The 25191-nt window shown below is 38.3% G+C and overlaps 1 protein-coding gene across 4 annotated transcripts; it reads left to right on the forward strand.

Moving 5' to 3' along the window:
* The first annotated feature begins 61 nt into the window (after positions 1-61).
* radil (Ras association and DIL domains) lies at positions 62-23409 on the forward strand. Of its 4 annotated transcripts, none has more exons than XM_084092130.1 (16): positions 62-200; positions 279-614; positions 1656-2228; positions 6837-7117; positions 8014-8691; positions 9823-9860; positions 10017-10174; positions 11951-12066; positions 12864-13128; positions 14314-14486; positions 16773-16923; positions 17013-17203; positions 18399-18816; positions 19472-19524; positions 21394-21533; positions 21668-23409. In XM_084092130.1, exons 3-16 carry the CDS (start codon positions 1694-1696, stop codon positions 21765-21767), a joined length of 3297 nt encoding a protein of 1098 aa, XP_083948256.1. In that variant the 5' UTR covers positions 62-200; positions 279-614; positions 1656-1693; the 3' UTR covers positions 21768-23409. The 4 variants fall into 4 exon arrangements, with proteins under 4 accessions (XP_083948256.1, XP_083948255.1, XP_083948254.1 ...); XM_084092129.1 differs by having other exon boundaries at positions 19385-19524; positions 21668-21902; XM_084092128.1 differs by lacking the exon at positions 62-200 and adding an exon at positions 6006-6125 and having other exon boundaries at positions 479-614; positions 21668-22131.
* Positions 23410-25191: the final 1782 nt, after the last annotated feature.

Here is a 25191-nt window from a genome sequence, read left to right on the forward strand (position 1 = left end):
TAAACGTCCAAGCGTAACAATACGAGAGAGCTTCAATTTCTCGGTTCGGCTGTTTCCGGCTGCAGTCGGCTGAGGGAATGCAGACACCGAAGCAAGCAGACTATAGTGTAGTCAGTGGAGACGGGCAAATAAAAGAAGAGGAAAGGAATAAACAGCTCCGACGGCTACCCAGGAGCAGCGCCGAAAAATCAAACCAGCAGGTAGGGCATTCCGAGCATACCAACAATAGATTTCTCTACATTGATATCTATGTTTGACACCTCACTATTACTGTACAGGTAGACGTTGTCGCATTCCATGACAGTGACTGGGCGGACCTAAAACTGTATCCCACCGGCCCGTAGAGCTAATTTAACATATGAACAAGAGGAAATACCGGCAAATGTCAATAACAGGAGTCAGGCGAGCGGCTTGTGAGGGATCAGAGCTCTGACTGAGACTGGCTGGCGGAGACCCGTTAAGACGCACAAGCGGATTAGGACTCGCGAGCAGGTGCCTTTGTTGGCTCGCGCCGTTGCTAGTGGAGACCCGCAGTAGCCCGACGCGCTTCTTTAAAATTAATGCCTTCAAATGAACGTCTCTTCAGCACACGGGGAATAAAACGTGCTTGACAGGTAAGAACTATTTTGCAACCTTAATTGTGTTTGATGTTTTTCCTTTTTAAGAACCAAAGATAAACTTTCTTTATTGTAGGCAATACGCCAGTTAAAAAGTGCTGATCTTATGCACGCGCAGTTACATTACAGTATAGTGTAAAATGTTTATGAAGGTTAAATTATTCATTCTCTTTTAATGCCCTGTACCTTTAAGAATCATATAACGTTTTGTTTAAATAATTGTGCGCATAGGATGCACAAATGGAACAAACGAACGCTTTCGATGTGCGTACAGTACCTGTAGACTGATAGATTATTTCAGTAAGACACTGCATGTCAACTGCATGCAGTTTGTGAATAGGCTTCACAAGTATTTTCACGCACGAGCAGATGGTCTCCGTTAGACTGCCGAGTAGTGGGGATTTTAGCTGATGCAGTCTCTCTCTCTCTCTCTCTCTCTCTCTCTCTCTCTCTCTCTCTCTCACACACACACACACACACACACACACACACACATACTGTTAGAAGGTGTTTCTCATGTCTGCAGCATTAGAGACACTCATCTCTGCAGTCTATATCTATCTATCTATCTATCTATCTATCTATCTATCTATCTATCTATCTATCTATCTATATGTCTGTCTGTCTGTCTATCCATCCATCCATCCATCCATCCATCCATCCACCCACCCATAATCGTGTAATGTAAATGCTATTTTTCTTTAGTGGGTTATTGAATATTGTAAATTATTGTAACATAGCTGTCCAGAACTATTCTCATAGTTTCCATTAAGCTTGGCAACATCCCTGTTTGCTTTACACAAAAATGCAGCCTTGCCCATCCTGTCTATTTCTGCCTGTCTCTCTGATATTAAACTCATCTGTATCTCCAGTTGTATTTCCATGTGCCTCTAATTGCAATCAATATTATATTGTTCAGTTGAATTTATATGTATGTATATATATATATATATATATATATATATACATATATATATATAAGGTTGTGAATAGTAGGCTAGCACTGTTGCCATTTGTTACAATTTGCTGTTTTCTCAGTTCTAGGTTTTTTTTTAACCAATGCACTTTCCGGCACCATGTTCTACGGTTCCTCATCTGCCAGCATGTCTCTGCCATCCAAGAACCGCCTGAAGCGACAGAGTCGCACTTTTACGCAGGTTCTTTACCGGACACTGAGTTATCGGGATCGTCGCTCTGTGACCGACCTACCTGAGCAGGTACGGGACGATCCAGCTGAGCTTTCCACCCAATCATCTGCACCAGGTGTGCTGAAGATATTTGGTGATGAAATCAGTGCTGGCGCTAACTACAAAAGCGTCCTTGCCACACCTCGTTCCAGCGCCCAAGAGTTGATCAAAGAGGCGCTTGATCGCTATTCTCTAAACAAGGCCTCGGTCTGTAGCTATGTTTTGTGTGATGTGATTGGACGGTTTGAGGGCCCAGACCGACGGTGGCGGACTGAGTGCCTTCGGGCGCTAGGGAACAACGAAAAGCCCCTTCTCTTGCAGGACCTCTGGAAGCCAAAGGAGGGTTACTCTCGCCGCTTTGAGCTCAGGAGAAGAGCCGAGGTTGAGGAACTGGCAGCAAAAGAGAAGGATACAGTCACTGCAGGTAATGCACAAATGCATTCATTGAGAAACAGGAGAGGATGTTCTTGTTCTTGGGGGGGGGGGGGGGGGGGGGGGGTAATCTTTAAGTAATCTTTTATCAGTGTTTACCTTATTTCAGTATTTGCCTTTTCCAGACATCTGAATGAAAATGTTTATTTTACAATTACTGGACAGTGACAAATACATTTCACTATTTGATAATTTTATGTTATATGGAATATGTTCATAGATGTTTTATAATAAAAAAAATTAAATTAAAGTAAAACAAAACTGTAACTATAATATTTTAATTAAACAATAAAACAATTTTAACAACACATTTTAATATAATACATTATAATTATATAATTTAAAAGAATTCTTTCAGATCAGATGTCTGATTTCAAAGATTGTTTCAGTCATTTTTTCAAGAACAAGATTTGATAGTTCCAAGCTGGAATGCAGCATTAGCATGACTGTCGTGATCAGATCAGTATTAAGCTAACTGTTAGCTTCCAAACAGGTTTGACTGCTCAGTTGTTGAGTATTGTTGGATATTTTTGGCTGATTCCTGAAAATGTTGGAAGTGGGAAATTTGATCTCCTACACCACCAGATGGCACCATCATATTTAGTGTCATAATGTTAATTATGGCAAAGACAAAAGTCGTGAACACAAAATGCATGCATTAGTTTTAAAAACAGCCTAAAAAGCAAAAAGTAAGGCATCGTAAAGTTACGAATTTAATTTTGCACGATGCCCTTCAGTCACCACCATCTTTGAAATTACGTCAATTGACACTTCTCTCTGAGATCGGGGTTGAATGGATTTCCGACTCGTTCCAGTCATTAGGTGCTTCTCATTTCTTATTTGTGCATCCTCGGAAGGATACACCTGTGTATCCTCCCTCATGACTCCTCAGGAAGCTTCCTCGCCTCCTCGCGGTGCAATTAAAGAATTGAGATGTCCTCTGAGTTCGATTGGTTTCTGGGTCATGGGCTTGAGGACGTAGGAGCGAAGAAACGAGGAAGCATCAATTTGAGTATTGAGAAGCACCCATTATTTTCAAGTATGAGGGTCCATTTAGTATTCATTAAACAGTAGGGGAAAAGTACTCCAATGACAACTATCCAAAGAGATTTGGTAGTGTGCATTCAATGGACACTTTATCCCAAGAGGCCACAGGAGAGAATTTGTGAATGGTAGTGAAGCGCAGCGACAGCTGCCGTAGGTCACATGACAGTGACAACAAAAATACGTTCGAATTTCATTCATACTACACACATTCACATTAGTGCACTAGTTTCAAACCAGTTGTAGTACCTACCATACAGTATGCGATTTTGAACGTAGCAATTGTTAAGATTAAAACAAAAATGTAATATGGCCTTTCTTGTTTTGAATTTTCATGTTTTTAAACATTTGTTTGCCCACATTTGCGAAACAGAAGCTTAAAATCAGTTATCACATCACTCCTTTTAAGTGCTATCTGAAGATAAAAGTTGTGCTGAACGTATCCCTCATATCAACACTGTGGTATAGATGTTGTGATAACTGGCACTAGATCGTCATTGTTCTTCGTCATTCAGGGCTGCTCAGGTTCGCTAATGCCGACACGCAGATGTCAGAGCAAGTGCCAGAGATAAATGCACTGGATCTGCCGTAGTATGGCCGGCCTCCAGTAGTTGAATTGAGGTCTCAGTTTCACTATTTTATTTGTGCCATTTTATTGCAGACTAGTCATAACATCTTTCCCTCACTGTCGCTCTCTTTCTGTTTGTGCCTGAATGCTGTTGTACTAAATTACAAATTCAACAAGGTGGCCATTGAGCCAAAACACAGGGTGGAAGTTAAATCAATATCAGCACAGCAGGCACATTACTCTGGATAATTTATCCTCAGGTTGAACTGCTTTTCTTCCTGGTGGGATAGAAAGAATGTATGCGTGTATTGGATTCTAAGTGTAGATGTATTTGGGGAAATTATCCCCAGAAGTGCGTTAATCTTTTGGGATGTTCTCAATAAAAAAAAGAAAAAGAAAAAAAACATATTATTTAGTACTATTTATAATTAAATTTAAATACAAATGTCTTTATTTAGATTGCTAAATAGACGTGCTTATACGTGTTGCTTTACTGCTAAACTCTACACCCGCTTAGCTTTAAAACTACAGTAGTCTGGATTGTGTAAGTTCCAGTTAATCTGCTTTATTGGAAAAATCATATTCTCAAGTAATGCATTATGGAATCTTGGGATTTTTTTCTGTGAGCTTGCTACAGTGCTATTAAGTGCATAACTGTATATGCACAATTGACAATTATATACTGACAATTGTGTGATTGCATTTTAATTAATGAAAATGTTGCAGGCTTATCAGAGAATCTTAGTCCTTAAGCTTGTTCAAAGTGGTCTTCTTAAACTTGGCTTAGCATCCTGCCGTTTCTTTATTAGACGAGATGCTTACATTGGGACTGTTCTCAAAAATGCATGCGTCTAGTGCTTTTCACAGTCAATCAAAAACGCAGTGATGTTTAAGAAGAAGGAGGCACATAGATCAAGGGTTTAGGAAGGTCATGGATGAGTAAAGGTGAAGAAGGGTTGGGGGATTACATTTGCAAGTCAACACCACCATCTGCACACACACATTTGACTCAGTGACAGATGCTACTTGGGGGGCTTCATGGATATTGTCTAGGTATTTACCAACACATGCACGTTTTATGACAGGTTTGGAATTGGCAGATATGTCTGCATGAACACAGTGTCAGAATATTTTAGAACTGTATTTAAATTGAACTCCCTCCCAGTTCAATCCTATATCACCAGTTTCTTGAATAACCTGTAAAAATCATTTTAGAATATATTATACAACCAAAACCAAATGAAATGCTAGTTATGCTATTTTAAAGGTTGCTAATTTTGTTTTGGAAGCCTTCTACAATAGGTTTACATGCATCCAAAGTCAAAAACACTTTAATTTTCTCATAATATACATTGTAGAATTACATCTTTTTTTTCGTTACAGTCTGTGAAACGGTTCGATAGAGGATTCAGTCTCCCTGAAGCCCTCCTTTCTGAGAGCCTACTCTGCTCTGTTTGGTCAGATTGCCCAGTCTGTTGTGATTGGTCTGGTGCTTACAGTGTGTGTCAGAAATGAAATATCCATTACCATATCTGAATTTTGGAGGCTTCCTCAGCTCTTGATGCACAGTGATATAAACAGTAATGATGGTGTCGGTTTTACCGTGTCAATTCAAGCCCAAAGGATGAGGCTTTGGATATGCAACACTAACCAAACTCTTCCAGGCCTCAGCTACAACTACAGTATTTGAGGGTGGGTCAAAGTCTATGTTGTTCGCTGGTAGCCAATGGAATAAAGTGGATAGACCAATGAAGACCATAGGCTGGCATTATGCAATTTTGTTACAAACCTTCAGAGGTTTGTGTAGGAAGTAAGACTGGAATTACTGACGACTCATTTCAGACAGTTCAGAATCAGTTATTTCTTTTGGGACTGCATTAATTTATTGTGCACTTTGATCTATGAAACTTTGCAGACCTTATACATTCACAAACATCTATATTACACACTACATGAAAGGTAATATCCAAAAAAAAAGCATAATGGGGCTCATATTCTACATCTATGCTTCAATGCATCACAGGAACATTTAGATGGTGGATAATGGCATGATTTGCTTGAGCAGCTTACTTGAGTGAGTGAATAAATATAATTATATGTGTATTTTCATGGTTTTGTTGGTGATTTATATTTGTTGTGGTGTTTACCCATGCCCAGGGACCCACACAAACTCCCCTGTGCTATCTTCAACCTTGAGTAGAAGCGGGCATGGTAGATGCCATCGGAGCTCCCCCCGGGGCTGGCGTTTGATACAGCCCTGTACAACTATTGTAAAAGGTGGGGACTGTCCTCAGGTATGGTGTCAACCACCAGCCCCACCTTCATATACAGTACCATTATTTTGCCGACCCATAATTTACTGTATTCCTCCATGCACCCGTCAAGTGTTGACTTCCTATGCCCATGTACTACCCCATTTATCCCTCATCCCACTAGAATATTACCTTTATTTTATCATGCCTCTAAACTTTGTTATTTCCTTCCTTTAAACACAAATTAAGAAGTTTTGTTCTTTTGAAGTCTGTTCTTTTCCATACAGTGAATGGGGATGTGGGCAGTTGAGCTTGAAAAAAAAACCTACAAAAAAAACACCAAAGTACCTTAAAATGAATTGTTATGACTTAAGTTGCTTTGTTTGAACTTAAATTGAGGTTACTAAGCATGGCATAAAACCGAAATAGACTGTTATGCTTTGCATTTCACCTCCATATCCACTGTTGTCTTTTAATGCCTGAAATAAAGTCTACTTGTGTGTTTTCATTTTGGCTGTATCATGATTTAAGATCACTGCAACCCTCTGACAGCACAAATTAAGGTTAAACGTCTTTTATGAAATTTCCAGTTATATGATTTAATTTAATTTTAAGCAATTTTGAGTCTAAAAATGTATTTTGCTAAACCTATCTGTTCATTTAAACCACATAAGGTTAGTTTTGTGGCTAAGGACAATGTATGACAATTACCTAAGTGGTTTTCTCTCTACGGCAGATATCAATGCTCAAGCAAGGAAGCTGCAAAGAAACCGTGCTAAAGGAACAATGACACTCCAGCACGGCTCCTCATTTTGCCGCAGCCTCAGTGAAACCAGCCTTAACTTGGTGGGACTGCCTGGTGAGGAACCTAAACGGTACTACTCCACCCTCCCAGGGCCAATCAGAACACGCTCTGCACGAGACACTGAGATCCGTAAAGAACGAGATGGTGGTGGAGTTAAACACTCTCTCTACCAATCACCACACTTGCTGCTCCTTCAAGGGTACAACCAACAGGTAAGCAAAATGTATACTATTCAAAAGTTTGGGGTCAATACATTTTTTTAAAGAAATTAATTATTCTAGTCAGCAAGGAATGACACATCAAGGATGTTAAGAGGCTAAAAGCAGGTTTAAAACTTGCCCCATTGAAGTCAACAGGGTGCAAATTTTAAAAAGAGGATAACACGGTGTAGGCAACACCGATTTTTGTCGTTGTTCTCTGTACTGACAGCACTCCAAATTTACAAAAAAATGAGCTCAATGTTAAAATTGACCGGAGTTCGTCTTTAAACAGATCAAAAGTGACAGTAAATACATTTATAACATATAACAATATAACATATAACAAAAGATTTCTATAAATTTTCTATTCATCAGGAAAAAATATGAAAAGAATCACGGTTTTCACAAAATATGAAGCAGCTCAACTGTTTTCAACATTGATGATAATAAGAAATGTTTCTTGTGCACCAAATTAGCATATTATAATGACGTCTGATGAATCATGTGACACTGAAGACTGAAGGAATGATGCTGAAATTTCAATTTTGCCATTACAGAAATAAATTGCATTTTACATTATATTGTAAATTGTAATAATATTTTACAATATTACAGTTTTTACTGTATTTTTGATCAAATACCTGCAGCCTTTATGAGCAGAAGACACATCTTTCTAAAACATCAAAAAATCTTGACCAAACTTTTCAGTGGTACTTATAACATGATGGAATAATTAATGAAATTAAATGAAAACCATGAAAACATAAGTGAAAACATTATATAATAATAAATAATTTAATCAAAAAAATGTTTTTGTTGATGTGTCACATAGGAACTTTCTTAAATTTTTTTTTTTATTACTCCTGCCTGGAGTTGTGTTTATTGTTTGATTTGCTTTTGTTTGTCAGGATTGCCTGGTTTACCTGTTGAATCGAGAGCAACACACAGTTGGTCAGGAAACAGCATCAGCACGGCCAAATATCTGCCTGTCGTCTCCGGATGTGCTTCCACTTCACTGCCGAATACGTCGTGCTGTGCAACGGCGTTCTTCCTCGGACCAGCGGTTACTTCTAGAACCTGTCGCCCATGGCAATGTTCTGGTTAACTTCATGCGTATTGAGCGGGCCACTCCGCTACGTCATGGGGATTTGCTGTCCTTTGGTGCTCATTACATATTCCTGTACAAAGACCCACTGAGTGCGAAACCACTTCCTGCCCAATCTCTCACTCGACTTCGGGCGCTGGCACGACTTTGCGATAGCGAGTCGGGGGGTGTGCCTGAGAAAGGAGAGGCATGTCGTATGTGTGGGGCCGTATTACATGAACCAGTGGCGTCTCGGCGCAGCTCTAAGGCTCCAGCGCGAGGTGCACAGAAGAGAAAGCTTGCGTTGGAATTTGAGCGGGCTCACGAGGATGCACTGGTGAACCGGGTGCTGACACTTATTGAGCCGAGCGGGGATGACCACAAGCTGACACCAGCATATTTGCTTTGTCTATGCATCAAGCACTCAGCTAATACATTTCCACCTGGCAGCTTTGGTAAACTATTGCTGAAAATTTCCAAGAGGATTCAAACCATCGCATGGGTTAGTACTCAAATCAACATTTTAAATGTGTTTAAAGCTGAGATATGCCATTTTTTCCATGTTCAAATACTTCTATCCCAATTTGAGATTGCCTGTTTAATTTCCTACAAAGTTGGGATGTGCAATATATTGGTTCCATTATATTGGATATTTAATTAATCAATATCTGTCAGTATTGGATTTTATCGGCCTATATTGCATATTTAATTGTGCATGCATATTTCCCCTATTTTTACATTTAGATTACCTTTGCTATCATCTAATGCTCACTTAAAATGAATCTTTAAAAACTCTAACAATTAAATAATTAAATTGAATAATAATGTTAAATGTAACATTTTCACTGTACATTTTAATGTTTTGATCTCTAAATTCACTTGTAGTATTTAAAACATTTGATTTTAGCTTTTAGGAAATTACACACTTTACCTTTAAGAAAAGTCATGTTTAAAACTTTTAATTTCATGCAGCAGATACCCTGGTTCATGCATACTTGGCCCACTCAATTGTCTGTCACCCATCAAACTACATTTCCCACAATTCCTCGGGTTCCTCCCACTGTCACTTAGACTGATTGTGTTTCAGTATGGGAGAAGAAAATGATGGAATGGCAAGCACGGCAAGTCTTGTCTCCATCTGAAAAATTACTTGTTTTACAATTTTGCGCATAAGAAATGAAAGAGTTTTCTGCATGTTCACAATGTCCAAGTGCAAGCGTGTTTCTTTTATACAAAATGCATAGCAATAGCATTTGCATGAAGAGGATCAGTCCCAGAAGACCCATTGATTGATTTTCTGCTCTGAGGGTCAGTACTGTATTCACCTCACATGGCCTTTTGTCTTTGTTGACAAATGCATTTTCCTTTGTTGATTTAAACACTACAGAAATTTGTGAATGTCCCTTTAATCTTGCCCCAATGAAACCATGCGTTTAATGACCGTCTTTGAACTCATTCATTATTCAAATCCAATTTTAGAAGGTCAACCATCAGCCCCAATATTAACCAGCCAAAGAAAAGAGCAAGAAAGGAAAGGTTGAAAAAAAAAAATGACTCCAATGTATTATACCTCCCACATGCAGCTATTCAAAATTTGATGACATTAATTGCCATCCGTGTCTGTGTCTCGCAGGAGAAGACAAAGGACTTGGCACAGAAGCAAGCTCAGCAGTGAGTATCATGTTCCCCCTTATAATACGCACATGCGTGCACTTTGAATGTGTGACACTCTAAGGTCACTTGGCGCTGAATAGGCTATCACCAATTCTGAAAGCATTGCTACTGAGTCAAACCATTGAATGTGTGTGTTTTTGTATGGTTATACAGTCAAGATCCTGCCTCCCTGTCTCTGCTCAGCATCTCAGACCTAGTACCTGATCTCCAGTTCATTTTCTTCTGGATGTCCAATGCCATAGAAATACTGTATTTTATCCAGCAGAAGTCCCCTGCATACATGCAGACCATTGAGCTCATGGACGATAAAGGTACGAAACGCTCTAGGCTTTTTCCACTTAAAATAGTTTCTAAACCCAGGGTTAATGGAATTCTGGGTTTTCTTGTGCTTTACGTTTCACACTGCTCATACTTTACCCAGGATTAACAATTAAAGGTAGGGTAGGCAATTTTCAGAGAGGCTAACAATAGCGAGCTAGCTTTGAAAGCATAAGATCCCACACTCCCTTCAGAGCGTCTCCAAAGCCACGTCTCCTCCAAAACACATGAACACGTACAGCAGGGAGCAAACAAAAGCATCATGAGAAATGGTGTTAAACTACCTCATGTCTCAAAGCACATAATATTACAATAATAATGAACATAAACAACTTAAAGAACTCTGACCTGAACCACCTGACGGCTGCAGTTTAATTTCCGCATTGATAGTGTTGCCATTGAAACGCATAAATTCGAGTCATGATCCACTCCGAATATAATGTCACGGGTATGGAAACCTCTTCCATTCCTAATTACAGTAGTTGTGGCGTGAACACAACTTAAGCTCGTTGTTTTGGATCAGGAGGAACTGTAAAAGGTGGCTGCTGTTTCGTTTGCGGTGCTTAGTGACTGATGTCTGTCTAACTCTGCATAGCATGAAACACTCTGATGACGTGTGATGTCTGCGTGAGCAGGTGCACAGATGTATGGAAATACATAAGTTGACAGGCAGGTTGGACATCGTATGATTGCATTTGGACCGAATGCAATGATTGGACGAACATTTTATGGTCCTACGCCTTCCACAGACGATATCCATATAAATACCTTTATACCACTTAGCTTAGTGATTGCTATCAGGATGTAATGAGACATTCAGCCAGCATAACAAAAAATGTTTCTGGAGCAAATAATTTAACCTCCCTTTAATTATGTGTATTTATAAACTGCTGTTTCACACTATACATTCCTAAAGCCTGGGTGAATGTTCTTACATTTACGCATTTGGCAGAAGCTCCGACTTACATTGTTTTTCAAAGTGCACATTATCATTCTTATCAGTGCTTTTTTTCCCCTGGGAATCGAACCCATGCCCTTGGTGGTGCAAGCGCCAACACTCTACTGTTTGAGCTACAGGAGAGCATTCTTATTTGCATATTTGCAATGTCAGTGTCATTGATTGGACAAGTGCAGTGCGCGACCTGTTTATTTAAAAAATCTAGCGTTGCGTGTCCTCATGCATTGCCTATTATCAAGTTTTCCTGACTTTTCGGACTATAAAGGTAAGAATGAAACGGTCTCTTCTTCACTGTAACTGACGCGTTTTCCATCTGCATTCAACATTTTTCCTCATCAAATGCTAAAATGACTGTTTATACATCTCCGTGACTGTCCAAAGCACGTGAATGATTGGTTGTCAGTTGCAAAGTATCTAGTCATAACATTCTAACACCACATTGTTGCACACTGTAAACATTTGGCAACACTGGTTAACACTGCAAAAGCTCAGGAGCAGGGTTTCATATCCTTGAGTTAAAAAGCAGTGCTAAGTGTGAAACGTTCCTCCACCCGACATTAAAAGCGGGGTTTAAAACAACGGTAACCCGGGGGTTAAATGCAGTGTGAAAAGTCCTTCTCAGTTGTTTTTAGACTAGACTTGCAAAGCTGCAATGCCCGTTATGGATTGGGTCTATGGGGCCCAATACAGACAAAATTAAAAACAAGATTAACTAGACAAGAGGATTAGAGGTTATAAAAGAGACATCAAATGTTAAATGCAATGCATTTGGTCTAATTGTATTTTTTTTTTTTTCTGTTTCTAATTGCAGCAGGATCTAAAGAATCTCTCCTCTCAGCAACAATATCAGCAAATGAAGAGGCTATGACCATACTGGAGGAAGTGATCATGTACACCTTTCAGCAGTGTGTCTACTACATCACTAAGGTAAAGGGTAGTATTACGTTATATGTGTGGCGCCACCCTTCTAAGATGTTACCAGGGCTGCTGGGAATGAATTATTTATTGTGTGTGTGGCTTCTTGTGTGTTGTAGGTCTTCCTCTCCTCTACCTCCTTCTATTTCAAATAAATGCTGTTCTTTTGAACTTTCTATTATTTACAGAATCCTAAAAAACAAACAAAACAAATGATCACAGTTGGCACAAAAATATTAAGCAGCACAACAGTTTTCAATATAGATAATAAAAAAGCGGCTAACCAGCATATTAGATTTCTGAAGGATCATGTGACACTAAAGACTGGAGTAATGATGCTGAAAATTCTGCTTTGGCATCACAAGAATAAATTACATTTTAAAATATTAAAATTGTTTTTGATCAAACAAATGCAGCCTTGGTAAGCATAAGATGAGCATAAGAGATTTCTTTCAAAAACGTAAAAACATTTGTACCTATCCCAACTTATTGACAAGTTTGTCAGTGATTCTTTTCATACAAAATGTCATGTAGTTTTGCGACATCTCAGGTGCTTCATTTTGCATTTTTGAGCCAATCAGCTAAGCCATAATTGCCATGTGACTACGAGTAATGACCCTAGAGCCGCAGGAAAATGACTGCACTAAATGGCAACACAAAAAAGGAAACAGTCCTAAATCCTTCATTAGTGAAACTTTTAAAATAATAACACTAAATTAATTTGCTAAATTGACAGCCCTGTAATTGATGTATATTTGTTGGTGTCTGGTTATCCATGTCTTAACAAATGCCTGTTGTTTACATTTCAGACTTTGTACGTTGTGTTGCCTGGCCTGTTGGACTGTAACCCATTTGGGACAGAGTCTTCATCAGAGCAGTGCCGGCGGGCTGTTGGAGTGTGTGTGTGTGCTGTGTGTGTGATGCCAGAGGCGGTTCGCAGGGTGGTGAGTGTGTTTCAGACTACATCAGACCTGCTGCAGCAGTACCAGGTTCATGCAGAGATTCAGAGTCAAATGTTTGCCTACCTCTTCTTCTTCACCAATGTCTCACTCTTCAATCAACTAATCGATAAAGGTGAGACACACACACACACACACACACACACACCCTTTGATATATTTTCATTAAGCAGCCACTGCTGCTATGGCAACAACATGAGACAGTGTGTCAGCAATTGCAGGTAGAAGAAAAAAAGAAAAAAAATATTCCAAGTCCACTAAAGGTGTAAGATAGCTTTTAAGTCATTTTTCAGTGAAAACCTTGCCTAATTTGAAGTTTATTCAATGTAATTCAATTACTGATTTATGTATTAGGGAAGATTTTCAAAATAGCATAAATTATTATTATGAAAGTATACTACCATTCAGAAGTTTGGGGTTGGTTATATTTTGAAATGTTTTTTAATAAGTATGTTATGCTCTTCATGGCAAACAGTAAAACAGGAATATAGTGAAATATAACAATTTAAAAGAACTTTTTTCTATTTTAATATATTGTAAAATGTAATTCATTTCTGTTATCAAAGCTGAATTTTCAGCATCATTACTCCAGTCTTCAGTGTCACATGATCCTTCAGAAATCATTCTAATATGCTGATTTGATGCTCAAGAAACATTTCTTATTATTATCAATGTGAAAAACAGTTGTGCTGCTTAATATTTTTGTGGAAACTGATGCATTTTTTCAGGATTCTTTGATGAATAGAAAATTCAAAAGAACAGCATTTATTTGAAATGGAAAACAGTTTAAACAGTATAAATGTATTTTCTGTCACTTTTGATCAATTTAATGCATCCTTGCTGTGTAAGTACAATTTCTTACAAAAAATAATCTTACTGACCCCAAACTTTTGGACGGGAGTTCATATATAGATATATATATCATGACCATAGTTGCTTTTTAAAATATTTTGTTTTGTATTGCATGTTGCAAAACTACCATCAGTTTTCTTTTTTAAAGGGCAGCACGAGACAAATGTAATTTCTGCGTGTACATGTGCGCATTACTCATGGTCAGGTGAAGATTATTTCTTCAGACACCCATAATCCTCTTTATGTAACAGACAGAGGATAAGAGCTGGTCTTACACACAAACATGCACATAGACTCACACAAAGTGTGAAGAGTGGTTTTGACTTGAAGTACTGCAGCAAACTCTTCATTTTAATTAGGGACAATAATTAATCAGTCTTATTACAAGTATTACAATATGCTATATTATGATTCTGAAAAAGGGTTTGTTGTGATTGTATGTTCTTAGGCCCTGCACGTGGCTGGTTTCAGCGTTCTCGGGTCCTGCAGATCCAGGCTAGTGTGAAGATGCTACTGGACTGGGCTAAAGGGGTGGGACATAATCATCTTGCACAGAAATTCTTTGCCAAGTTTTGTAGTGCTGTGAGCATCCTGGCCACAACACCACAACAGCTCTCACAGGTAATGTAGCGAAGCTAAGTGTGTTGGGATGTTGTTTACACAGGTTTTGTGTACCTATTAAAGTCGGCATGAAACGCACGATAACTTTTAAAGGGTTAGTTCACCCAAAAATGAAAATTCTGTCAGTAATTACTCACCCTCATGTTGTTCCAACCACGTAAGACCTTCGTTCATCTTCGGAACACAAATTAAGATATTTTTGATGAAATCTGAGTGCTGGATCACTTCTCCATAGGCTGCTAGGTGACCGAAACTTGCTGGCCCAGAAAAGTTATTAAAGAGATCGTTAATATAGTCCAAGTGACTACAGTCGCTCAATCTTAAGTATATCAAGCGACGAAAATACTTTTTGTGCGCAAAAACAAACAAAAATAACGACTTTATTCCACTATTCATTTCCTTCTCTCTGGGCCTCTAGTTGGTTCACGTAGTGTTTTTGCGCTGCGCGTCTGTGTTACACGTCACCACGTATAGCTCACTATTGGCCGACGCTGGTCATGTGTGTGATGCGTGATGACGTGTAACACAGACGCTCTGCGCAAAAACACTACGAGGCCCAGAGAGAAGGAAATGAATAGTGGAATAAAGTCGTTATTTTTGTTTGTTTGTGCGCACAAAAAGTATTCTCGTCGCTTGATATACTTAAGATTAAGCCACTGTAGTCACTTGGACTATATTAACGATCTCTTTAATAACTTTTCTGGGCCAGCAAGTTTCGGTCACCTAGCAGCCTATGGACAAGTGATCCAGCACTCAGATTTCATAAAAAATATCTTAATTTATGTTCCGAAGATGAACGGAGGTCTTACGCGGTTGGAACAACATGAGGGTGAGTAATTACTGACAGAATTTTCATTTTTGGGTGAACTAACCCTTTAATGACTTACACAGTCTTAAAATTATTCAACCTCCTGAATAGAATCCCTCACAACAGCACAAATCTGCAAAACAGGTGTTGTCTCAAGCACACCTGATTCAACTTATCAAGGGCTTCATTAGTTGCACCAGGTGTGTTTGAGCTAGAACAAGGTGTGTTGAAATATCTGAACTGGCTAGGTTTGTTGAGTGTCAGTCATACCCCTTTTCCACCAAGGCAGTACTGGTGCCGGTTTGGAGCCGGTGCTTACTCGCGAACCAGTTCTTTGTGTTTCGACAGCCAAAGAACCGGTTCTCGGCCAGGAAAATTGGTTCCAAAGCGGCACCAACTCTTTGCTGGACTAGAACCGTTCTTTTACCACGTCATGCTTACGTCGGGGGCTGGGGCGGGGTTATTGTCGAACTTATTCTCAAACATAACCTCCGTCTATAGTAATCCAGACGAGCAGCACAAATGTGTTCTAAACATCTTCTTCTGACCCCAATATAGGATCGCAAAGCCAGGAGAAACATTTGAAGAAAGACGATGTAGTCCGCCATTGTAATTGTTATGCTTGAAGTTGGCAAAAGCTAAGACGTATGGCAACGTACACAGTGACGCAACAACGTTGTTCGCTGGGCTCTAGTCAGTGGAAAAACAAACAGGTTCTGAGAAGGTTCACAAGTTGAACCAACTTTGAACCAGCACCAGTTCTTTTTTGGTGGAAAAGGGGTATATGAGGTGTAAAGTCCAGGTTCAGAAAGTAAAAGTCCTCCTCAGTATATTGTTCCAGTCACCTGGTAATCACCAATCACAGCTAATTATCACAGTTTTTCAGCCAGGAGATAGAACTAATTAGTGAAATCAGCTGGCTGAGTTCATGAATGGAATAAACATATGGCAGGACTTTTACTTTCTGACCCCTGGACTTTACACCTCTGGACTGTCAGTTATTCTGATTAATGATTACAGAGGCACATGTTTACATATGTGAGGCACTATAATATATATTATATATATATATATATATATATATATTAAAAAAAATATCTGTCAATGTCAATATCTGTCAATGATTTGTGTTATTGCACATGTTAATTATTATGCTGCCCTTCAAAGACAAACAAAAATAGACTTTTTAAATATTTTTCAGTTTCATCACCAGGCAGAAGTTCCTGCTTATTTATTTATTTGAATTTAGAATTTGGTTGCATACATTTCTTTATTGTGTCATATTAAGAGTTTCATGTTTTGATTTTTTGATCTGGTTATACAAGTAAAAATTATTTAATAAATTAATAAATAGTACATTTTGTTGTAGCTTGCAGTGTAGACTGTAGCTTGACAAGCTACAGTTTCAAAGTAGCATTACCAACACTAATCCCCATGCTGAGGACATTAACTGCTCTTGTGTGTGTTTTTGTCTGTAGATGAGTTGGAAAGCTTTGTGTGCCGAGCACCCGTCCCTGAAGCCTGTCCAGCTACACAGGATCCTCACACAGTACCAGCTCATGGCTGAGCTCGGTCCTCTACCAATCTGGCAACCCAGCAGTGAAGATGAGGCCTATATCTACAGAACAGGTAGGTATATGAATGGGATTACTCTCGATCTGATTTCCAGAGACTTTGTGTATGCTACTGTACATTGTGAATGTGTGTCTTTTCAATAGTTGATCTACTGGAGAGTTTTGAGAACCACCCTCCTATTGTGTTGCCGAGTGCTGGATTTAAGGTGGACCTGGAGAGTGATTGTGTGGAGGACAGTATATACCGCCAGCTACTTTACGTTCGTCACTTCGTTTGGGGTCTTCGCACCAAGACCCATCCTTCTAATGGCTGTACAGACCGACAGGAAGCCCAGGTAAAATATATTTAAAAATACAAATATATATATATATATATATATATATATATATATATATATATATATATATCAGCTTTTTCTCAACTTCATTCGATCAAACTAGACTTGTGAACTAGCTTTAAAGACTGTAGCTTACAACACTAAGATTTAAATTCTAGACATGAGATTCGTTCTTAATCTGATTACAAGATTAGCGGTGTAATTATGAGCTGCTGGCTAAATTACGGACCATGTGTGAGTCAGTCTACAAAAAAACACAACAGATTTTCTAGTGTTGCGACACTGTTTAAGGATTATCCAAGGCTTATTTTTATTGTTTGTTTGTTTTGCCTTCAGTTTAATTGCTTTATGACTTTATTCAAGTTGAAATCACACAAAATGTACTTTCCCAGTTTAAAAAGTTAATAAAATTCCTCCAATGTATTTTTTTTGTTTCCAGCAGAGGGCAGCCATTCTATTAATTTATATGGTAGTGACTGTACATTTTATACAAAGCAGCTACACTAGTGCCATTTTTACCACTTGAGCTACAGGACTATAGAAATAGAACAATTCAAGAATTCTCCCTCTATAGTTAAAATATGAAACAACTGTGTCTTTAAAATATTGTTGTTGAAAATAATACAAATATAAAGTCCCTTTCTCCAAAGAACTGTTCAGGTAAAAATAAAACATAATATACACATTTATAAAATCATATTCTTCATCTCATCATAGCATTCCATCTATAAATACGTCAACAACTAGCTTGTAAATTATTTAAAGTCGGCATGAAACAGAAGTTGCCATAGTCGTTTCTTCTCTATCGCAACATATATCTGAGTAAAATGGCTTCTCGATCAAGAAAAAATGTAGGGTGGGACTTGATTTTGTCCATGGCTAATTGATTGGATGGTTGTGGATTTGCTATTGGTCGATCTCAAGTGTCAGAGTGACAGGTCATCAGAGAAGAGAAGAGTTTTTTGATAAAGATTAAAAGGGCACATGAATAATAATAATAAAAAAAGATGTGCACAGATAAATTATTTATCATAAATACTGCAATATTCCATAAAAAATAAGACTTGTCAATTTTGATTTCATGGTGACTTTAAAGGAATAACTGACATGTTTGACCTTGAGATTGTTGTTTTCTAAGGGTCGTCAACTTGAAATATTGATATTAATAAATGATGACAATTCTGTTCTCCAGCGTGAGCCTCCTCAGCCTCACTCCAATTCACATGCAGCACCTCCGATGCGTGGGGAGGGAGAGGGGGAGGTGCGGGGCTCCTCCGCGGGTCTCGGAGGGAGAGGAGAGGGAGCGGGAGCCGAGGAACGACCCCGAGACAAGCCACCGCACAGCGTTCACCACAGAAACGGGACCAGCATCCGTTACGCCAACCAAACCCAAGCGACAGACTCTTCCTGTATACTGACTCCACCTAATACGCCCCTCTATCCGGAACACACGTATATACACTCCAACACACAGTCCAATTCAGTCCACTACCCTGAGCATGCTTCACAAGAGCACACACATACACACTCTCACACAAAGTCCAATGGTTGCATGCGTTCTACTCCAGAGCACAAGAAAATCAATGGCTTCATCAGCAATGGCATTGAAGGCAAGTCAAAAACGCCTTTTGGGTCGTGGATGTGTGTGTTCTTTCTGCTAGATTTGGTCGTTTGGGTCATTCCTGTTATGCAGTACTTTCTATTTCTATTCAACTGAATGGAATGTTTTAGCGACAAATTTTTATCCATTAAATGATTTTATCCAGTTGGGAAACAATGAGGACACAATGTACTGTGTAGTAGGATTGAGCCTGTTAGTGACTGCACATTAGTTGTGGTTGTTCGACAACAGACATGATGTAATCATGTCTGATTTGTGTACATCACTTTTTAATTTCACTTGAACGAGTTTATGTGTGAATACATGTGTTTATTTCTTATAAACATATGTACAGAGTTCTGTGTGTATAGTTCTGTCAGTGTTGCGTGTGTTTACTCTTTGCATCATTTAATAACTTTGTTTGCATGTGCAGCAGATGCATTTGCCCGTTGTGAACATTGATTTTGTTTATTGGCCCGACTTCGGAGTCTGTGTGTGTAGATGTGTGTGTGTCAAATGAGCACTGAGTCTTGTGTGTGTGTGTGTTTGTTTGTTTGTTTGTCCCTGCCCCACTCCAGGCCCTTTGAGTGGTTGTGGTTTTCCTTTCCCTGTCCCTGTCTCCCATCTGGACCCAAACTCTGATGATATCTGTTCCGTCTTTGTAGTGGACCTGGATAAAGGACCGTACGGCCTGGGAATGGGACTTATCGATGGACTTGTGAGTCTGTGCAGACTTTTAACTCTGGTGGTCAATGTTCTATGCCCATAACCGTAACACTATACATCTGTTCCAGACATCTGTACCTAGACAGCGTGTTGCAACATAGGCTCAATTCACTGCAGTTTCCAGTTGAAATGTAAAACAGCCACAACTTTTATATTCCTTTTCACACAAATTATCACCACAGGAGCAGATTTTAGATTAATAAAGCCTTGTTTTCGCCCGGTTACTTTTACATTACTATGTAATAATCTGAAAACACTTTTACTATTGGCTAGTTCATGATTTGTAAATTAATACATTTTGACGTCTGTGTCACATAATAGCTCCATGTGTATTACTTTTCTGATAAAGTAAACGTGCTCGGTAGCTCACCTGTTATAGCATTGCACTTGTGTTGCACAGCGCTCAGGTACGAGTCCTGTGAATGACAAGTCACGATAAAAAGCTCTAAAATACCGTAGTTGCAGCAACAAATGCATTTTTTTGTTTGCTTTTGTTAAAGGGATAGTTAACCCAAAAATGAAGATTCTGTCATCCTCATGTTGTTGTAAACCTGTGAGTTTCTTTGTTCAGTTGAGTGCAAGATATTTCAAAGAACATTGGTAACCAAACAGTTGCTGGTCCCCATTGAATGGAAGCTTGTTTCCGCCACTGAATAAAAAATAAGAAATTAATTGCGACTTTTTATCTAACAATAATGCAAGTTATAAAGTCAGAATTGCATGATGTAAAGTTGCAATTGTGTGTTATAAAGTCAGAATTGTGAGATATAAACTCGTAATTCTGAGGAAAAAAGTTAGTTTTATTTTCCTTCGAATTGGACTTTATAACTCGCAATTGCGAGTTTATATCACAGTTCTGAGAAAAGATGTAAGAATTGCGAGAAAAGTCAGAATTGTGAGTTTATTTCTCCTTACTTCACCTTTGACTTTATAACACGCAATTGCGTCTTTATATCATGCAATTCTGACTTTATAGATGTAAACTCATAATTGTGAGATAAAAAGCCTCAATTATCTTTAAAATGTTTTATTCTGTGGCAAAAACAAGCTTCCATATAGCATTGACTTCCATAGTATGAAAAAAATAAAAATACTACTGAAGGCAATGGGGACCAGAAACCGTTTGGTTACCAACATTCTTCAAAATATCTTCTTTTGTGTTCAACAGAACAAAGAAACTCATACAGGTTTAGAACAACTAGTAGAGTAACTGAGGTCAGAATAAAAAAATTTGGGGGAACTATCAATTTAAATGTATTGTTTAGGTTCAGGGTGGGGTTTAGTGTAGTTAGTACTTCTAGAGCATTAACCTTTTAGCGCCACTCACTGGACATTTCATTTCCGAACTGCTTTGACATGGACAACAACCAACGTAATAAAACATCGCTGGTTCATGTTCATCTGTTTCGGATGAAACTGAACGTCCTTTAGCCCCACACACTGGACATTTCACTTTGAAAGTGTCAGGAATCCTGATTGATTAATTATAAGGCAATATTGCATACATCCTTCATTGTTGTCCCAGAATATATTGCGGTCAGCTAAGGTTTTGGAATAAAACTTGTATTTTAATCCCTCAGTATTATTACTATAAAACAGCCAAACTAAACGACATTTTTTGGTGATAAGATTCTAGCCATTGTACTATTTTTTGACAGATGTTTGATTATGTTGTGGATCATACGTTAGCCCGCAAGCTAAAAGTGGTGAAAAGACTAAAAAACACAAAATTCTGATTCATATCATAAGCTTTAATTAAAACTAGCCTGATGGGACCGATCATTTCACTTTGATTCCATACTTTCTGTTAAAAAAATAAGCAAAAAACGGTTCTCGGTTTTCTCACTCTCTGTATATACAGCACACCCCTCTGAACTCTCCTGGAATCTACATCAGGACACTGATTCCAGATGGACCGGCTGCTGCAGATGGGCGACTTTGCATTGGTGACAGAATCCTGGCAGTGAATGGGACCAGTCTCATTGGAGCAGACTATCAGAGGTTATAGGGCTCCATATAGGCTACACCTATAGCGATCAAATATACCATGACATTTTCATCAGGCATGATCTTTTGCAATGATTATGTGTCTGTTAACCCTGACATTTGAATTCCGCTATGTCTGTCTCTCACAGCGCTGTGGATTTGATTCGTCTGGGGGGAGGACGGCTCCGGTTTCTTGTCGCCAAATCAGATCTTGAAGTATCAGAGAAGATCAGTGCCTCTTCCTGCTGAGAGAGAGGCTGCAAGTGTGACCCTCTACCTAAACGAAATATGAGGAGGACAGCGAGTCCTCCTTCCCGAGACTGGAGAACAAGCACACTATAGGACCTCTCAGCGACTACAGCTCTCTATAAGCCCTGTACAATACTGCAGTCTTTCTCATTCAGAACAACAGTTTGACACCTCTGTCTGTCTTTACCTCTTAGCCAATCTGGTTTTGTCAAGTAATATTGAAGGGGAAGGTTTTTGTGCACATAATCTGGCTGATACTGTACAAAGAAAATAATATTCACATACGGCAGACATGAAACAGGAGAAGTAGGTTTTTTAAGATGGTTAATTTGCTCAAGAAAACAATAAAAAAATCTTTCAGTGGCCTCGCTAAAAGGTACAATTGATCTTTTTACAAATATCTGATCCTTCATGATTGGTAAAAAGATTTGAAACATAAATTTAACATTTTTCTGATTGATTAAATATCTACTGGTACAAAGGTTCTCTCTTTCAAGTTGTTGGTAAACAACAATAATTTGACTGACCATATCTATATATTCTGAACAATTGCACTCAACAAAATCAATCTCAAGACCCTCATTTCATGGTGCAACTCTCTTTTTCTGTGTTCCAAGTAGCCTATCTTTAAATTCTCAGTTTCCTATGTTAGCAGTACTCACAATGGCAATTAGTTCACCCAAAAATGAAAATCCGTTCATCCTCAGAACACAAATGAAGATATTTTTAATTAAATCGGAGAGATTTCTGTCCCTCCATTGACAGCTACGCAACTACCACTTTCAAAAAGTTCATAAAGAGATCATAAAACAAATTCATATATAATTGAGCGGTTTAGTCCATTTTCTGAAGAGACACGATCGCATTATATGATGAACAGATTGCATTTAGGCTTTTATTCACATATTATTATCACATATTTTATTCATCAACTCCCATATCAGTTATGATAAATGGACGCTCAAGCATGTTTGCTTGACATGCAAGAACCAATAAGGTTCATTCTCGTGTTATGCATCATGTCTGAGCGGTTTGTTCTCACGCCAAGCAGGTTTGGTTGAGCTTCTGTTTATGTTTGCTGATCAATATTTATATGTGAATAAAAGTCTAAATTCAATGTATTATTCATATGGATTAGTTTTAATCTCTTTATGAACTTTTTGAAGCATCAAAGTGGTAGTTGCGTAGCTGTCTAGATAGAAGGACAGAAATCTCTCAGATTACATAAAAAAGATCTTAATTTGTGTTCCGAAGATGAACGAAAGCCTTACAGGTTTGGAACGACATACGGGTGAGCAAATAATGACAGAATTTTAATTTTTGGGTGAACTAACCCTTTAAGTTCACTAACTCAAAAGTTGCATAGCATATATATACTATATATAAGCCTATCATTTATCGTTTTCAAAATGATAAAGTGTTAATATACTACATAGAATTCATAATATAAGCTGCTTTGTTTATATTTGAGTGGACATAGCTTTTGAATACTGAAAAAGTGTTTATTTTTTCCATTATTTCATGTTTGTACTAAATCTGTATTGCAATTTTTCATAAAGGCATTTTTTTTCCCAGTTGAACTTGTATTTGGAAGATTTATATGGTAATACCTTCCTATTAAATTGAACGTTGATAAGTCAAATTACGCTCGAGTGTCTTAATTCGACAGAAAACGCTGACTGCAACATTGACCAGGAGAGGGCGCCAAAACACTGCAAGTGTGTTGGACAAAACTACATGAATCAGTTCTACTAAATAAAAAAAATGGACGACGAGCATCTGTTTTCGCAAAACAGCTATTTTAATTAGCTTCAAAATCTGATGCAACTATAAAGTCATAAGTCATGAAACTGTTTGTTTATGGGGTTACAATTGTAGTCTACAAAGTGAAGACAAACGTGAACTACAAATTTAAGTCCTGCAGAGGGCAGTATTGTCCCACAGTTTGGTCGACGTTTCACATTTGCAGAAGTCTTCTGAGGTAGGTCTTGTTTCACCTTAGGCGATTGCCTTAATGTCAAGTCACTAAGTGCTTCATTTGTTTTTAATTGAAATATCGAATATTTTATCAGACTTTATAAACAGACTTAAGCACAGATTGAGAGGAATTCAAGGTTTATTCAAGCGAGGGAAATGCTTTTAAGAGTTTTTATTCAATTATATTGCTAATTGCATCGCTGCTTCGGTCTGAATGCGATAATCCTTTACTGGATCCACTGATCTAGAGTTTAGGAGATTAGAGAAGGAATGTCGATGTGTTGGTTTTCAACGTTATTTGAAATTCTTGGTAGAGTATTTGATGACAACACAAAAACTTAATTTGACTCTGCAGGCAGTCATGGATGGGAAGTCATGGGAAGTCAACAACTCATTTCCGCGAATCTTTCGAACAGTTCATTTCAAAGAAACTGTTCAACTATTCTTTTACGTCATTGCGTAGGCTAGGCTAATTGACATTTCTGCGTGACATGCTGAAACTTTCTAAGCCTTATATGTATAAGATACTGCGTGTTTTAAAATTGCATTTTATGTGTTAATATGGGCGTTTAGTTGCAGCTAATTGCATTTGTGCATGCTTTTTTTTTTTTTTTTTTTGCAGTCATGATTAAGAACCAAATGATTAATTTATAACCTAATATAATATTTATTTACACTAAAGAATAATCCATTTTCTCGGTTGAAAAGCGTTTTTACTTTACGTTTTAGTAAAATGCTATTTATTAAAATCACCTCTGTTTTGTGTGCTTGTTGAGGTTATTGTTAAAATAGCCTGTACAAAAAAAAAAAATTTTTTTTTTAAATAGTTATGTAGGCTATAGTTATGTAGGCTAATAGTTTCAGTAGCCTATACATGTTTTAATGTTATGTTTTTACTATGAGTTCATTCGGTTATCATTGGGCTACGAGTCGGTTCTCAGTTTAGAACCTTGTTCAGAACCTTGGACCGATTGAGTAGGCTACAATATGAACGAATGGCTCAGACCTGTTTGTGAGCCGTTTCACCTGATTTATTGAAAATATTCGATCAGACATCAGACTCGTATTAAGTTATATTATGGTGAATGCTGTTTAGGATGCAGTAGACAGCGAATTCGCTCTCTAGCTTTGGAGACACAGCCTACCTCAGCAGCGCACTGACAGGTGTAAGATTAACTTTGTTAGGCGCGGGCGCGTCCGTGCGCGACAAATTAAATTAATGGAACAAATTTCCCCCGTAATTAAGATAAAAATTCGTGTCAGCTATAACCTTGCCTAGCGCTAATTATGTACAAATGATTTATCATCTGTTTCGGTCGGAATATTAATCTTCAGCTCGTTGCAAAGCGCGGCTTGTGTTAAGAGATGAGGCTTGATTAACACTGACAGGTCTAGTAACTGCTCTCTCCCTCGCCTCAATTAACAGATAGTGGATGCGCAGGCAAGC

This window comes from Abramis brama (genome assembly GCF_963993115.1).
Source record: "Abramis brama genome assembly, chromosome: 2".
Classification (NCBI taxonomy): domain Eukaryota; kingdom Metazoa; phylum Chordata; class Actinopteri; order Cypriniformes; family Leuciscidae; genus Abramis; species Abramis brama.

Bases quoted from the DNA above. Each gene is read 5' to 3' on its own strand.
- radil (XM_084092127.1), top strand. From the start codon at position 1,694: ATGTTCTACGGTTCCTCATCTGCCAGCATGTCTCTGCCATCCAAGAAC. The intron at 7,118-8,013 runs GTAAGCAAAATG...TTTGTTTGTCAG, and splicing joins TTCAAGGGTACAACCAACAG to GATTGCCTGGTTTACCTGTT. The intron at 9,861-10,016 runs GTGAGTATCATG...ATGGTTATACAG, and splicing joins GCACAGAAGCAAGCTCAGCA to TCAAGATCCTGCCTCCCTGT.